The sequence below is a fragment of the Cnephaeus nilssonii genome (genome assembly GCF_951640355.1).
Source record: "Cnephaeus nilssonii genome assembly, chromosome: 13".
Taxonomy (NCBI): domain Eukaryota; kingdom Metazoa; phylum Chordata; class Mammalia; order Chiroptera; family Vespertilionidae; genus Cnephaeus; species Cnephaeus nilssonii.
Window position 1 is genome coordinate 17,201,412 of NC_137084.1, and position 17,517 is coordinate 17,218,928.

General features: G+C 44.6%; 1 protein-coding gene across 4 annotated transcripts in view; it reads left to right on the forward strand.

Moving 5' to 3' along the window:
* CSTPP1 (centriolar satellite-associated tubulin polyglutamylase complex regulator 1) overlaps positions 1-17,517 on the forward strand; it is a gene marked incomplete at its 5' end in the record, with an annotated part of 164,029 nt that overhangs the window by 13,154 nt on the left and 133,358 nt on the right. Inside the window, one exon of one of the 4 annotated variants that reach the window (XM_079788553.1) lies at positions 44-101. The exons of the other annotated variants lie outside the window; for them this stretch is intronic. Coding sequence (XP_079644679.1) covers positions 44-101 — 58 coding nt within the window. The remainder of the gene's footprint in view (positions 1-43; positions 102-17,517) is intronic. 4 annotated transcript variants of the gene reach the window in all.

The window sequence follows — 17,517 nt, forward strand, 5'->3', positions numbered from 1 at the left end:
TATGACTAAAGGCCACATGTCTTTGGCTTTGCTTCTCGGACAGGCTGCCAGAACCACTCTGCTCCATGGTTCTCATGCCCCAAAGTCCTGCAAATTGACACGTAAGTAGGCAACACACAAAGAAGCTCAGCCCATTGAGAAAGTGAGTTTGGGCACTTGGGCTGGCCTCCTTTTCTCTCTATGTGCAGTTCTTTCCAGCTTCAGTTCTTCTGCCCCATCTTAGTTTTGTGTGTGGGGTTTTTTTTTTTTTTTTTTTTTCCAGAAAGGAGAGATTAAATGTGTCTGGTATTTCAGCATGTTAACTGCACAGGCAACATGAGGCTAGCACTCAGGCCAGTGTTCAGCCTGTCATATGGAAGAAATTGCCTTTCAGGAGAGATTATAATTGTGTATGTAGCCACACAAATGCACATTCTGCCTGGAGGAAAATGCACAGAAGAGGAGGCCTCATGCTGCCACTCAGGCCTCTTTGTGGAAGGCTGCATAAGAAGCCCTTATTGGCATAGTCAACTCTTTTGGGTTTAATGAGTCACGTTTTTGTGTGATGCCTACTTCAAAAAAAATAATAATAATAAGAAGAAGAAATGCACTCTTCCTCAAGTGATTTGCTTTGCTTTTATTGGCTCTACAGCTTTGTCTAAGAGTTTTGTACATTTCTGATGACATCATTTATAATGCTAGTGCACAGACAGTAAACAAAAAATAATTTAGCTTTCAGGCATCTAGACAAAACGTAAATAGCCCAATTTAGAAAAATGATAATAAACTTGATAAACAGTGAGCACACGAGCTTAAAAAACAAGCGTGACCTCAATCCTTTTTGGAATGTGATGCTTTGAAAGATGGCTGTAGAGAAAAGTAGAAGCTTAGACACTCTTGAATTGTGTGCAGTTGAGACTTGAGTCCATGGTCTAGTGTTAATGCCAAGCAGTATGTTCTAGTTACTGGATAAAATACAAGTTACCATGTGAGTAAGTCATTAAGCTCCTTGTCCATAGCCTTTCACCTTTAAGAAAGGACACGGTATTATTGCCACCTACCTCACAGAATGTTAGAAGATTGAAAAGATAAGCATGTGGTGCTCTTTATAAGAAAGGTGTTTTGTAAATAGATAAAACTATTATTATTCTCCTTGATCAAATTTCCCAACAAATGGAGTTGATAAAAGCTACCTCACAGGGGGTTGAGAGGATGAATTAATTAATACATGTCAAGTATTTTAAAGTAAACTATTTAATGAGACCTAAAATTGATTATCTTTTTAGATAGTCTATAAACCACCAAACCTGATGTTTAGACACATGATTAACTTATAAAGTCTTACATGTGCAGTGCAGTCCATCTTTGGCCTTGTCTTCAAGGGTTGGCATGGTAGAGAATGGTGAATATACAGTTAGAAGAAAATGGGTTAGTTCTTCAGGGGGAATGGCCGGGCCTTTTTTCTCTTCAAGGTTGCCTACAAATAGCCACTGGAGTCTTGCTAATCTTTGTTGCCATGTCTAGACATAAGGACTGTTTTGACCTTTGCTCTTCCAGTAAATATTTATTTTTGATCTCATAGTTCTAAAGGAGAAACAAATTTAAGGAAAAGAAGTGGTTGATTTGTCTCACATTGTGAACTTTTTATTATCCTATTAGAGGCCTGGTGCATGGATTTGTGCACTGGTTGGGAGTCCCTCGGCCCTCAGCCTGGCCTGCGGGGATCGGGCCAAAACTGGCAGTCCGACATTCGCTGAGGGGTCCTGGATTGCAAGAGGGCACAGGCCAGGTTGAGGGACCCCACCAGTGCACGAATCCATGCACCGGGCCTCTAGTATGCATATAAGATCTTTGGTTAATCTCTTCCCGCCCTCCCCCCTCCCCCTTTCCCTCTAGATTCATCAGTCTGTTCCATGTTTCCATGCCTGTGGTTTCCGCTCCTGTGTTGAGCGTCTTCCCCCTGGTGGTCAGTGCATGTCATAGCTACCGGACCTTCAGCTATTTGGCTGGTCAGCCGGTCACTTAGGCTTTTATATATATAGATTTCCTAGTAATTAAGAGAAAATAACTGTTGTTGTAGTGATAGGGGCAGAAATAGAATATTGGGGACCAGCTATAATTATAAGAAATATTAATTATGCTCTGTTAACTGTGATTGTTTTGTTCTGATTAAGAAGACACATTTTAACCTGGCTGGGAGTTGCACGTGAGACCTGGGAGCTCATCTGGAAATGCAGTCCATCCTCCCCATCCTAGAGCTGCCTATTATCATGGAAAGATTAACAACCTTGTTGCAGAAACCAGGGCTGCCAGCCCTTTGAAGACCCCCAGCCTTTGCATACCCATAGGCCTTTACAAATCTCCAGCCTGCATTACCTGTTAACTGCCCATTTGGCATACCCTTTTGCCTATTCCCTATGTAATCTTTGTCCTTCTACCCAATATAAGCAACTGGCTTATGGTGGGGTGCAGAGCAGATTTTTGTGGATGACCTGCTGCTCTCCCATACTGCTAGCAGTATTGGAATAAATACTCATATATGATTCAACCCTGTCTCTGCTTAATTGGCTCAAGCAGTGACAGGCAGCACGGACCCATTGATTGTCCAGTTACAGAAGGATCTGACATTGGTTCCCCAGCTGAAAGTTCTTAAACTCAGCCAAGTAATAAAAACAGCTTTGGTTGTTATCTTGACAGAGGAAGGGACACCAGAAAATTATATACTAGAAGCCCAGTGCACGAGATTCATACACTGGTGCGGGGGTGGGGCCTCAGCCTGGCCTGCACCCTCTTGTAGTCCAGGACCCCTCAGGGGATGTCCGCCTGCTGGCTTAGGCCCGATCCTCCCAGGATATAGGAGGTAGGATCTGCTCTAGGAAGTCATCATAGGATTTCAGGCTAACTGGGCATGGTTTCTGGGGGTGCCTCAGTTGTAGCCATTTCCAGCCAGTAGAAAGGGAAAAGAGAAGGAGTGAATCCAGGGTAAACACCTTTTAAACAATTAGGCAAAATTTGTACATATCACTTGTGCTCACATTTCATTAGTGAGAACTTAATATAAGGCCCCTGCTAATTGTAAAGGAGCCTGGGGATTGAATCCAAAAATACAGTCATGTGTGCAAGAAGAAAAGGAGCATAGATTTTGAGGGATGCAAATAATAATCTGCCACACCTAGAATGTACAGTGAAGATGTCTCTCCCACTCAAGGTGAGGTGTATTGTTGGTGGCTGCTTGTCCTTATTCGTAGGCAAAGCATGAATATACCTGCACATATCTTCCCTGGGGATCAAGCCCGCAACCTGGGCATGTGCCCTGTCCAGGAATCGAACCTATGACCTCTTGGTACCTGGGTTGATGCTCAACCACTGAGCCACACCGGTCATGCCAAAATTTTCTTAATCCCTGATATGCTGCCATCTTCAACTCTTTGTTTTTATTAGTCTGTGTATTCTTTTATTGAGCTATAATTTTATATAATACCATAAAATTCACCCTTTTATAGTACACAATTCAGTGTTTTTCAGTCTATTCACAAGATTGTGCAACCACCAGCACAATCTAATTCCAGAACATTTTCATCACCTTAAAAAAAGAAAGGCCATCTCAATTAGCAGTCACTCCCATTTCCCTCTATACCCAACCCCTGGCAAGCACTAATCTATATTCTGTCTCTATGGATTTGCCTATTCTGGACATTTTATATAAAAGTTCTTGCTGTGCCCTAGCCAATTTGGCTCAGTGGATAGAGCATCAGCCTGCGGACTGAAGGGTCCCAGGATAAATTCCAGTCAAGGGCACATGCCCAAGTTGTAGGCTCAATCCCCAGTAGGGGGCGTGCAGGAGGCAGCCAATAGTAATTCTCTCTCATCATTGGTGTTTTTATCTCTCTCTCCCTCTCTGAAATCTATCTATCTATCTATCTATCTATCTATCTATCTATCTATCTATCTATCTATCATCTATCTATCTATCTATCTATCTATCTATCTATCTATCTATCATCTATCTATCTTCTTGCCACAACAAGGGAATTGGTAAATTATAGTATAATCAACAATGGAATATTATGCTGCAATGAGAATTAATGAACAACGGCTCATAGCTATATGGATCAACCTCACAAACATGATGTTGAATGAAAGAAGCCAGACACAAAAGACTGCATACTGTATGATTTCATATACATCTCAAAAACAGGAAAAACTAGTCTATGAATTTAGCTTTGGGGAGGTCATTGTAGCTGGAAGGAAGTTCTAGGAGGTTTTCTAGGGCACTGGTTAGAAGTGCAAATTTATAATTTTTTGTATTATACTTAGTAAGTAGAAAGTTTAAAAAATATATGGTAATTAGATATTAACTTAAAAATAAGCAAGTAAAATAAAATTAAAATCCTGGAAATGTATGCAAAGTACGGATTCATTTAATTTGTGACAAACTAAGTATAACAAAATAATTTGAAAAATTCATTAGTTGAGATAATTGGAAGGAATAAGAAAGGAATAAATTTATATTCACACCACATACCGTAGGGTGAAATGAATTTTAGTTGAATTAAAATGTTAAAATATTCTTATAACTAGGAAAAAATAATAAAGTATACTTACCCCTGAGATAGTTTTATGACATAAGTCAATAGTAGATATTTGAGGGCAGCTGCATGTATAGATAGAATTTGTTTTTTAAATTTCTATAGGACAAATAACAAAGATAAAAGTGACAGGATAAGGAAAAGCATGATGAATATGATAAATAAAAGTTATCATATGACATGTAAAGAAAATAAATGGTACAAGTATATGTCACAGACTAAGCCCCTTCAGGAAAAGTTGTCAAAGGAAATGATTTAAGAGTTTATGCATGTGTACCCTGGCTGGTGTGGCTCAGTTGGTTTAGTGTCATCCCGTGCACCAAAAGGTTGCCAGTTCAATTCCTCGTCATGGCACATGCCCAGGTTGCAGGCTTGATTCCCAGTAGGGGGCATGCAGGAGGCAGCCAATGATGTTTCTCTCTTCCCCTCTCTCTAAAAATCAATAAAAAACTTTAAAAAAAGAGTTTATGCATGTGCAATATTCTTTTTATTAATTTAAAATTTTTTTCTCTCTTCCCGCCGCCCCCCCGCCCCGCCCCCTCGCATACGGCAATATTCTTTTGAAGGTGAAAACTTGAGTCAATCTGTATGCTCATCAATAAGGGAATGGTTAATAAATTATGGTATTTCTATAATATTACTATATAGCCATTAAAAGAAATAGTTATTAAGCACTGACTCAGTAGCTCAGTTGGTTAGAGGTTGCCCTGATATGCCAAGGTTGAGGGTTCCATCCCTGGTCAGGACACATACAAGAATCAACCAATGAAAGCATAAATAAATGGAGCAACAAATGGATGTTTCTCTCTCTTTTTCTCTCCCTTCCTCTCTATCTAAAATCAGCTTAAAAAAAGAATAAGTTATTACTATGTAGCCATTAAAAAGAATGGAAAAAAATAAGTTACAGAATACATACAGTATAATTACATTTTTGTATAAAAACAAGTTAAAGAACATTTGCACATATATGTAGGATCACACACAGAAAGCGTTCTGGAAGGATGTAGAACAATCTGTTAACAGTGAATACTCTGGGAAATTGAATTAAGACAATGCTTGTAGGCGAGAAAGCTTCACTTTTTTACTTTATACCCTTATGTATTGTTTTATTACATTCATGAGTTGCTTTTACAATTAAAATTTTAAATCCACATAAGAGAAAAGATAACCTAATTAAATACTGTATTCAGGTTCACCAATAAGTTAAGCTGTGTAAATTAAGACACTTCTGAGTTGCCCTAGCTGGTTTGGCTCAGTGGATAGAGCATCAGCCCATGGACTGAAGGGTCCCAGGTTCGATTCCAGTCTGGGTCATGTACCTTGGTTGCAGGCTCCATCCTGGCCCTGGAGGCATCCAATTAATGTGTCTCTCTCACATCAAAGTTTCTCTTTCTTTATTTCTCTCCTTCCCTTCCACTCTCTTTAAAAAAAAAAAAAGTAAATGAAAAATATCCTCAGGCGAGGATTAACAACAACAAAAAGACACTTCTAAGTCAGTTAAAACAAGAAGTTTTATATTGGTATGTATGCAAAGAAATTGGTCTTCTTTTCCTGAAGGTGGTATAGTGTTTTTGGAGAGCAATTTAGCAATACCTAACGGGAGCCGTAAAAATGATCATCTCTTGATTCTAAAGCCCTACTTCTGGGAATATAGCTTAAGGAAATAACTCAAAAGCAAAAATAAATTGTTTGCATAAAAATATTTGTAGCCACATTATTTTTTGATGAAAAACTGGAAATAATTCAATCTGAGGTAGATAAATACAGTGAAATATCACTAAATAATGCATAAGAAGGCTATGTATATATATGAATGAATTTTTTTAAAAAAAGTAGAACTCAAGGATTAAAAAACTGTGGTATATCTATACAGTTAAATACTACACTGCTGTATAAAAGAAGGAACTCTTACCATTTGCAACAGCATGGATGGACCTGGAGAGCATTATGCTAAGCAAAAGAAGCCAGACCGAGAAAGATAAATATCACATATCACTCATTTGTGGAATATAATGAACAACATAAACTGATGAACCAAAATAGAGCCAGAGGGGGGAAAAATATTTTAGAATATATATATTAAAAAAAAGTAGAACTCAAATCCTGGCCAGGTAGCTCAACTGGTTAGGTCATCATCCTGATATGCCTAGGTTGTGGGTTCGATCCCCAGTCAGGGCACATATAAGAAGAAACTAATGAATGCATAAATAAGTGGAACAAGTTGATGTTTCTCTCTCTTCCTCCCTCTCTAAAATCAATTTTTAAAAAAGTAGAACTCCAATATAAACCTATTTATACATTGATGAAGATGAGAGGGGAACATAGAGATACGTAAATTCTTGCTATTTTAAGATAAAGGAAGTCTGTATTTAAGTAATGTTTTAAAATGCAGTAATAATATTGATCTTCTAATTTTAAAATATTAAATTAGATACCTAATAAAGATTGTTTTCAGTTCCATGCTTATAAAATCTCAAGAAAATGAAATTGAAAGTAAAGTTTTTTTAAAATTTTTTCTTCTCCCTCTAGCACCATTCACATTCTTCTCCTCAGTTTAACATTTTTCTTAAACTAGGTCCATTGATATGGCTTTATATTAGGTTAATTTGCTTTGGAAAGACAAGGTATAAATTCAGAGAAGTAGAAGAGAATGCAGTAATTTCATTTTCTATATCTATTTGTATTATCTATAATAATAAAAGCATAATATGCTAATTAGACCGGACAGCTGAACGACCTTTCGGACGTCCTTCCAGATGTAGCCTCTGTGGCGGGGGCTGAGGCAGAGGTGGTTAGGGGAGATCAGGCAGGCAGGCGAGCAGTCAGAGGTGATCAGGCAAGCAGGCAGAGTGGTTAGGGGCAATCAGGCAAGCAGGCGAGTGGTTAGGGGCGATCAGGCAGGCAGGTAGAGTGGTTAGGGGTGATCAGGCAGGCAGGCAGAGTGGTTAGGGGTGATCAGGAAGGCAGGCAGAGGCGGTTAGGGGTGATCAGGCAGGCAGGCGAGCAGTTAGGAGCCAGCAGTCCCGGATTGCAAGAAGGTGCAGGCTGGGCTGAGGGACCGTCCCCCCCGCCCCTTGCAAGAATTTCGTGCACCGGGCCTCTAGTACATTATAAAAGCAAAGTGTTCACTTCAACTTAACCAGGCTTCCAAATAGTTTTGGAGAATAAAGTATCCTTTTCTTCTATGATCTACTGAGGAATTTAAGTTGGGAGGATAAATAACTTGCATATGCCCCAAAGAGCCATTGAGAGGGCAAAGATTAGAAACTAGGTCTCATATAAAAGACCTTCTTGCTTAGGCTGTTGAGCCTGTGGGTCTTTCTGTGGGATGGCAATGCACAGGGATAAATTCACTGTTTAAGATCTGGACTGGAGGTCACTTCACCTTTCCTTGATGAGTTGGATTATTTGAGCTGTGTAAGTTTTTTGAAGAAGGATTTATAGAATCAATTGTAGAAGTGTCTTGTACCACCAACAGGATACCAATAGGAAGTGGGTAGAATCTGACTGAGATTGTCCAAAGAGAAGTGGCTATTAGAGAGTTGCTACCTCTTTGTGTGCTGCCCTTGACTTGTTGATTTTCCTGTCTAGTGCAACCTAGGATCTGAGAAGGAAATGGTGCTGTCATCAGTGCCAAAATTAATCAGAATGTTGCCTCAGTTAGTAAATGGAAAAATTAATTTTCAAACATTTTTTTGTAAATCCTGTGAAATATGAAGACATTGATTTTGTGGTCTAGTTTGCAATTTTTTATATTAATTATACTCATTTTAAACTTTTGAAATGTCTCTAAAAATTTCCCTAATCCTATGATTCAGTGGAAAATATTTATACTCATGAGATTAAAGTTCAAGTTTTTGCCCTACCACTTACAAGCTGTATGACCTTGAGCAGTTTCCTCATTTGTAAAATGGAGATATTAATCCCAACCTTATCTGACTCCTACGTTGATTGCAAGGTTCAATGAGATAGTGTATGTGAAAGTATGTAGTAAGCTATTGCTCAAGTTATGAAAGTCATTAAGACCTTAACCCTGTTTACAACAATGGTAAGCATTGAAGATAGTAGTACATCTCTTTAGATGCTTGGATAATGTCTGGAAACACTCTATCCTACTCTAGGATCCTACCCAGATCCATGAATAGGCTCATGAGCATTCTGATTGGTACATTAGTTTGACTTCTTTATTTGTAGTGTTGGGAAAATATATAGATGTTTTATGTTACCATTAGGTTTGTCTGCATATAACAGAAAACCCTAAAATAACTTGATTTTAAAAAGTTAGAAGATTATTTCACTTTTGTGGAAAAGAAGCCTGAAGATAGTCAGTCCATGGTTAGTATGGTATTTTCCAAGGTGTAATCAGGGACTCAGGTTTCTTTCGTTTTCCTCATGGTCCATGAGGACTGAAGGAGCTCTCTGTTATCCTCTGGGGTAAATAAAACACAGCTTTCAGTAGAATCAGTTCCATTTAAATACTTTCTACAAGACCCACACATTATCGTGCTTAGATTTTATAGCTTAATCACATGACTAATACTTAGCTGCAAGAGAAGCTGAGTAATATGGTCTTTATGCCAATAGCCATGAATCTAGGAAAAATTGGAGTATGTTTCTAAGGAGGAAGAGGCTGCTGGAGCTGGTAACTAGTGGTCTTTGCCTCAGCATTATATAAATATGAATGTTTGTTATAAACTTCTCTCTCCTGCCCTTCCTAATATATTTGCATGTGTGCATGCTCACATACATGCACACACACATGCTTTGACTAGATAACACATTCACAGGTTCAAAAATATATAAGGCATACATCAAGAGGAATTGTTCCCACCCTGTCCCAATTCATCCCTCTCCTGTGCTCTATTTGCTTATATTTTATTCAACCAACTCTTTGAAATCCTTATGATAGGATTATGTTTTTAAAAAAAATATATTTTATTGATTTTTTACAGAGAGGAAGGGAGAGGGATAGAGAGTTAGAAACATCGATGAGAGAGAAACATCGATCAGCTGCCTCCTGCACACCCCCTACTGGGGATGTGCCCGCAACCAAGGTACATGCCCTAGACCGGAATCGAACCTGGGACCCTTCAGTCTGCAGGCCGACGCTTTATCCACTAAGCCAAACAGGTTAGGGCGAACTATGTTTTGATTATCCAAATTTACAATACTGTTGAGCTTTGCCATTCCCCCCCTGAAATAACCTCATTCTTTACTTTTTCTAGAATACTCTCTTTTTCTGCCTTTTGTCATAAAGTCATGTAATAATTTGCTTTTTCTGGTTGTCTCCAAATTAAGGGCTTAGTATAATTCAGTAATCTGATTATCAGTACTTAGATTATCTTCCAACCAACCATTATATTAAAGAAAATTAACTATCAAGCTTATTTTTACTTATTATCTCACTTATTTATACTTATTAATTACTTATATCACATATCACTTTTAACCTAGGACAAAAATCCTATCTAATAAGAGGGTAATATCCAAATAGACCGAACGGCAGAACAACTGAACAACCAATCAAAGCATAATATGCTAATGATATGCTAAGGCTGCTCAACCACTGCTGTGACATGCACTGACTACCAGGGGGCAGACAGTTGACTGGTTGACCAGTCACTATGACGTGCACTGACTACCAGAGGGCAGATGCTCCAACCGGTAGGTTAGCTTGCTGCTGGGGTCTGGCTGATCGGGACTGAGCAAGATGGGCCAGACACTCCCTGGAGTCCTCCAGCGGTCCCTCCCCAGCTTGATCTTGCACCAGTGGGGCCCCTCAGCTTGGCCTGAGCCCTCTGGCAATCTGGGACCCCTTGGGGGATGTCGGAAAGCCAGTTTCAGCCTGATCCCGCAGGCCACTCCCCTTGAGAGAGTGTCAGACGCAGGGCTCATGGCTGGCGAGCACTGCTGCAGTAGCGCAAGCCTCTCCCCATCGGGACTGATTGGGTGCGAGTCTGTGGCAGGCACAGTGGGGCCAGGATGAGCAGGAGCTGCAGGTGGCATTGGACTGCGGGTTTCGGCCCGATCCCTGCAGGCCACCCAGAGGGACCCCACCCGTGCATGAATTTGTGTACGGGCCTCTAGTTATTTATAATTGTTCCTGGATTATGATTGGCACCAGAGACCTGAATGGACTCTCAGTAGGATAAAGGAAGCCTGGGTAATATTACTTGACTATTCCATTTTAAAAATTATGTGGATTCAGGGAGTATGAAAAAAATATTTGAAATTAATTCAGTTGTTGCCATGGTTTATTTTGCTTGTTTTGTTTATTTATATTTTTAATATGTTTGTATTGATTTTACATAGAGAGAGAAAAAGAGAGAGGGATAAAGAGATAGAAACATCGATGAAAGATCATGGATTGGCTGCCTCCTACGCGCTGCCTACTGGGGATCCCACAACCCAGGCATGTGCTCTGACCAGGAATTGAACTGCTACCTCTTGGTTGATGCTCAACCACTGAGCAACACTGGCCAGGCTGTTTAAAGAAGAAATTTGGCAATATGGTTATAGAGAGAAATGTGGAGAATTTTAGGGCTTCATTTGAGCAAGCTCAAGAATTTCCCCTCACTGGATCAAGAGGGAAAAAGATGAGGAAAGTCTTCAATTTCTTAATCTGTAAAATGATGAGAGTTGTATGATATGACCTTCAAGTCCTACTCCTTAAGCTTTTGTAATTTAGGAGCAGAGGTAAGAATAGTAATGAAGTGACTGGTTACTGGTTTCAAGTTAAGTACAACCAAGAAAGGCCAATGGGACAGTCTGTGGGAAACATAGTGATTTCAAGTCCTGGTGAAGAGGAATAGTGTGTTCAATGAAAATTGAGAAGAACAAGGAATTTTCAGATCAGGGATTTGATGGGTCATTATTGTAAAAGGACACTGATTAGGTGCTCCTAGGAAGAAAGATGTGAGTTGTGGGTTTGGGGCTTTTTAAAAATCATGTAGGCCAGGAACTCTCAGGGAAACTATAGAGAAACTTAGGAGGTTCCTGAATGCTCTAAAATTATACACAACCTATTAAATTTTATCTGTTTTTCTGTTTATAGCTTTAATTATATTCTTATCATGATCTAACAAAAAAGCCACTCTTGGTCCAGGTGAAGCTGGATCCTGGGTCCGGGTGAGGCTGTGAGCCCCTGGGTCCGGGTGAGGCTGGGTCCCGGGTCCGGGTGAGGCTGTGCACCCCTGGATCCGGGTGAAGCTGGGTCCCGGGTCCGGGTGAAGCTGGATCCCGGGTCCGGGTGAGGCCGTGCGCCCCTGGATCCGGGTGAGGCTGGGTCCCGGGTCCGGGTGAGACCACGCCCCTGGGCCCGGGAGAGGCCACGCGCCCCTGGGTCCGGGTGAGGCCACGTGCCCCTGGGTCCGGATGAGGCTGGATCCCGGGACCGGGTGAGGCCGCACACACCTGGGTCCGGGTGAGGCCACGCGCCCTGGGGCCTGGGTGATGCTGGGTCCCAGGTCCGGGTGAAGTCACGCCCCTGCGTCCAGGCGAGACCAAACCAGAGGGAGTCGGACCTGCATTACCACCATTTGTCCACCATCCAGAGCTGAAAAGTCAGTGCTGACATGTACACATAAGGAACTGGTGGACATTGAAATTGGGTCTCAAAAGAACTGTTGGTCCAGAAAGAAACTTACTACAGACTGATTCATTTGCCTGTCAGCATAACTATTATTGCTCATCTCACATTCGGTTCTTATAAGTGTATTTCTAGTGACACATGATCTCGCTCATGTCGGGCCTCAGAGGGAGGGTAGGAGAGGGTGGGGGTCGGGGGGAGAGATCAACCAAGGGACTTGTGTGCATGCATACGAGCCTAACCAATGGTTAAGGACAACAGGGGTGTGGGGGCATCTGTGGGGAGGGGTGGGGGATGGGAATGGGGGGATGAGGACAAATATGTGACACCTTAATCAATAAAGAAATTTAAAAAAAAAGCCACTCTTAAAAATGAAGGATGCCCTGGCCGGTGTTACTCAGTGGTTAGAGCATTGCCCTGGGCACCAAAGGGTTGAGGGTTCTCTTCCTAGTCAAGGGCATGTACCTGGGTTGTGGGATTGCTCCCTGCCCCAGGTGGGGGCACATTTGGGAGACAACCAGTCGATGTGTCTCTCTCACATCGATGTTTCTCTCTCTCTCTTCACCCCTCCGTGCCTCCCTTGCACTCTCTTTGAAAAAGCAATGGAGGAGAGAAGCCAAGATGGCGGCGGAGGTGAACGGCTGATCTGCTGCCTCGCATGGCAGTTTTGGAAAAACAACTAAAAGATGGACTGGTGAGCGCAGCGACTCCTGCTCGCGTCTCCCCAGACCGGGCGGCGGCTCCTCTCAGCCAGCACCGCAGCCGGGGCCATGAGCTCGTGGGCGCCGCGGCAGCTGCTGTGGCGGCGGCCGCGGACTCGGCGCAGCGGCTCTCGGTGAAGGAAGAGACCATCTTTCTGCGAGACGGGCCCACCCGCGTCACCGACCTGGCCCAGCTCCCCACTGAGATCCTCGGGGCCCCGGAGACCGCCAACACCGACTTAGAGGATTCTTAAGACTTCCTGTCTTACACTCAAGTCCTCTAGCCATTTTGAGAGAGGAGGACCAAGAAGGCAGCAGAGTCAAACAAAGGAACTTCGCGCACAGCAATTTCAAAGTTAAACAAAGGAACTTCGCCGCGCACAGAGCGTCTGCCACCCAGAACCACAGGAGAGCTGGCTGAATGGTGGATTTACAGCTAAGAGAGAAGAGGAAAGAGCGAACTCTGGAGAAGCTGAGGTGCGGAGGCGCGTGGGTCGGGGGAAGGGACTTGTGGCTTTTGTTCCAACCCTAGGGGAGATTAGCTCCCCAGACGCCTGCGGGAAGAGGCTGGACTCTCGGCCTTCCTGGCGGAGAGTGGGAGTGACTTCCTTGTGGAGGTGTGCCCAGCAATCAGTGTTTGCTGCGCTGGAGTGCAGAATGAGGGGGCTTGGAAACGTGGAAAACAGAAAAAGCAGACTTGCAGCCAGTGCGGTTCGCCTCGCCATGGCCTGGTGGCGCCCTGAGGCCCCGCCCCGCTCTGAGACCCGCCCCGCCCTGGGACCCGCCCCGCTCGTTTTGCAGGTCCGCCCCGCACGTCTTGCAGGCACACCTGGGCTCCAAGCAACGGCTTTTGCATGTGGGTGGCCTGCCCTATGGCAGCTTGACCAGATAAACTGCGGTTCTAGTCGGACTGCTCTAGGGATGCTCAGACAGGAGGAGGAAACTGCAGTTTTTGCCGTAAGTCCTGCTGAGTGGTCTCAGGTAGTAGCTGACCTACACACCATTGGAGACCCAGAAACGAGGGCATCTAGTGGTCGGTGTGAGATGACACCAGATTTCAACCACTCGCATAAAGGACACATTCCAGAGGCAGAATCAATGAGCGCCAAAGCCTCGCTGCACCAAGACCCGGCCCATAAATCTGTCTCCTACACAGCAACTCTTCCTTTATAGACACAGAGGATCTGCACGGCCAATTGGCCTGAAGGACAATTCCTCCCAGCGACACCAACAACAATCAAGACTTAACTATACAAAGGAAGACCAAGATGGAGGCATAGGGCGGAAGCCCGATTGCTGCCTACCACAACAATTTTGAGTCTACGACGGGAGAGCGGAGCAGACACCATCCAGAACCACCGGAGGGCTGACTGAGCAGATGCTCTACAACTAGAATAAAAGAGAGGGGTACTCGGGATGATGCTGATGCCGGTGACCCAAAGATCACACTTTAAGAACTACGGCTCAGACAACACAGTGGCGGCCTGGAACGTGCTCGGCGCAGTTCCCCCGGCGGTCTCCGGCTGAGGGGAAGGCCCCACTCGCTGCCGAGCACGGACAGACGAGCCCCTGGGAGACATGGGGTGGGAGACTCCGCGCTTGCTGACCTCCGAGTCCTTCAAGAATCTCAACGCCCCGGAAGCGGCCAGGTGCGCACGCTCGGTGACTGGCCACCGCTGCAGACCCAAGGGCCGACGCAGCCACCCCGGACCAGCCCGCTGCCGCGCACCGGGCACACCGGAGCTTCGCCGAGCCCGCCGCCCAACGAGTTCTGCGGCGGCTGCCCCGGAGCTCTGAGAAAATGGCCGAAGGAATTACTGAGATGGAATTGACCAACAGGAAATGGGATCAAGAAGACGAAACCCCGCTGGGTCCCGGATCCGGGTGAAGCTGCGCGCCCCTGGGTCCGGGCGAGGCCGCGGGGAACTGGGTCAGGGTGAGCCTGGGCCCCGGGTCCGGGCGAGGCCGCGGGCCCCTGGATCAGGGTGAGCCTGGGCCCCGGGTCCGGGCGAGGCCGCGGGCCCCTGGATCCGGGTGAGCCTGGGCCCCGGGTCCGGGCGAGGCCACGGGCCCCTGGATCCGGGTGAGCCTGGGCCCCGGGTCCGGGCGAGGCCGCGGGCCCCTGGATCCGGGTGAGCCTGGGCCCCGGGTCCGGGCGAGGCCGCGGGTCCCTGGATCCGGGTGAGCCTCGCGGGTCCGGGTGAGGCCGCGGGCCCCTGGATCCGGGTGAGCCTGGGCCCCGGGTCCGGACGAGGCCGCGGGCCCCTGGATCCGGGTGAACCTGGCCCCGGGTCCGGGCGAGGCCGCGAGCCCCTGGATCCGGGTGAGCCTGGGTCCCGGGTCCGGGCGAGGCCGCGGGCCCCTGGATCCGGGTGAGCCTGGGTCCCGGGTCCGGGCGAGGCCGCGGGTCCCTGGATCCGGGTGAGCCTGGGTCCCGGGTCCGGGCGAGGCCGCGGGCCCCTGGATCCGGGTGAGCCTGGGTCCCGGGTCCGGGTGAAGCCGTGCCCACCCTGGGTCCGGCCGAGACCAAACCAGAGGGAGTCCGACCTGCATTATCACCATTTGTCCACCATCCAGAGCTGAGGGGTCAGTGCCGACATGTACTCATAAGGAACTGGTGGACATTGATATTGGGTCTCAAAAGAACTGTTGGTCCAGAAAGAAACTCACTACAGACTGATTTTTTGCCTGTCAGCATAACTATTATTGCCCGTCGCACATTCAATTCTTATAAGTACATCTCTAGTGACACATGATTTTGCTCATCTAGGGGAAATGATGAACAACATGGACTGATGAACAAGAACAGAACCAGAAACAAGGAGGCACCGATCGGACTATCGGGCCTCAGAGGGAGGATAGGGGAGGGTGGGGGGAGAAGGGAGAGATCAACCAAAGGTCTTGTGTGCATGCATAAGAGCCTAACCAATGGTTAAGTTCAACAGGGGGATGGGGCATCCATGGGGAGGGGTGTGGGATGGGAATGGGGGGATGAGGACAAATATGTGACACCTTAATCAATAAAGAAATTAAAAAAAAAAAAAGAAAGAAAGAAAAAGCAATGGAAAAGATATTCTCAGGTGAGTGAGGATTAACAACAACTACAAAGATTGATAAGGACTCCAAATTATTAAAATGAAGAAAGAGTCCTTCAGTGGGTGTATATAGTTATTATGATATTTTCAGAGTAGGTTTCAATCACAAACGACACAGAAATAAGGAGTGAGAAAAATGTATAGAATGGAGAGGAATTTACCACCAGATAGTTTTGAGTCTTGGCTTGCCATTATTAGCTGTGTGACCTTGGCAAATTAATAAGCTCCCTAGGCCTCAATTTACTCAGCTGTGAAATGGGAATAATAAGTATCTACCTTAAATGGTGGTTGTGAAGATTAATAATGCAGGTTGAGCAGTTAATACAGTGCTTGGCACATAGTACGTGTTAGGTAAACCTCTCCCCTCACAAGGTTTTAAATTTTCTATATTTATTTTAAGGCCTTTATTGTATATTTCACTTTGAAAGACTGGTCCTCAGTAAGTCCATCTTGAGAGAATTATTCAGTGATGCTCACACTCAAGGTGATATATCTTATTAAGCGGTTAGTTTAGAGGTTCTTTCCTATGCAGATTTGTAAGCTGGTGTGTAATAATCACACATGGGACTTGTTGCCTGGCAGCACGTGTCCCTGAGTGGTAGTACATGGCTTGCATTGTAATGCCATCAGTGCAAGGGCCAGCTGGCTGGACATGTACTGCCACATGGGCCAGGGACTCCATTCCTCAACAAAACAGCAGCCAGCACTAGGGTTAACAGAAAATGACAAACCAGGCGTGGATGAGGGAGGCGCCAGCAGAGCAGCGGGATGTCCTTTGATTTGCTTCTATTATTTGCATGTCTTTCTTGTGATGTCTGTGAAATGTTCAGAATGACAAAGTTTTTAAAAGACCTGCTGACTCCGCCTGAAAAATGTGAAAAACCTCCCGTTTAGAGCCTATTATGTCCAGCTAGCCTGCATTTTCTATATCTTTCTCTTCATTTTTTATTAATGCAAACATTTGCATGAAGACAGAACCTTTGTTTCTTAAAGAGTTCATCTGCTCCTGCTGCTTACTGGCCCTGCCATGCAAGAGCACAACAGAACCTTTGTTACGCTTAGAGCAAAGCTGTTTATGAACGGTGGCTTACTGAGGACTGCTTCCTGTGCTGTGTCCTTCCATTTTGTCTCAAAAGGAAAAAAGAAAAATAGTTCTTACAAGTGAAAAGGATTTGGACTTTCTTTTATTCAAGTCCTGGATGTTGAAATGACAAAAAGCCCCCAAATTTGTGAGGAACTGGTAATTGCATCGAATGCATTTTTTCACTTTCCCTTGTACATAATGAGGCTCTTAGTAACAATGGAAGGAACAAGTGCTCTCTCATTGGAAGAGAGAGAAGGAACAGTAAAAAGGCAACAGAAAGAGGTTCTTCCTGTAAGAACCCTAATATTGTATCAGAATGTGTTTTGGTACTTAGTGTTTCCCACCTGGGAGGCACAGTGCTAAAATGGTTGAGTTGAATAAAGAATAGTATCAGGGTGTATAAATAGGGAGACAGTTTATGTGTTCATTTCGTAAGTATTTGAATGACTGCAATGTGGAAGACACTGAATGGTCCTGAGTG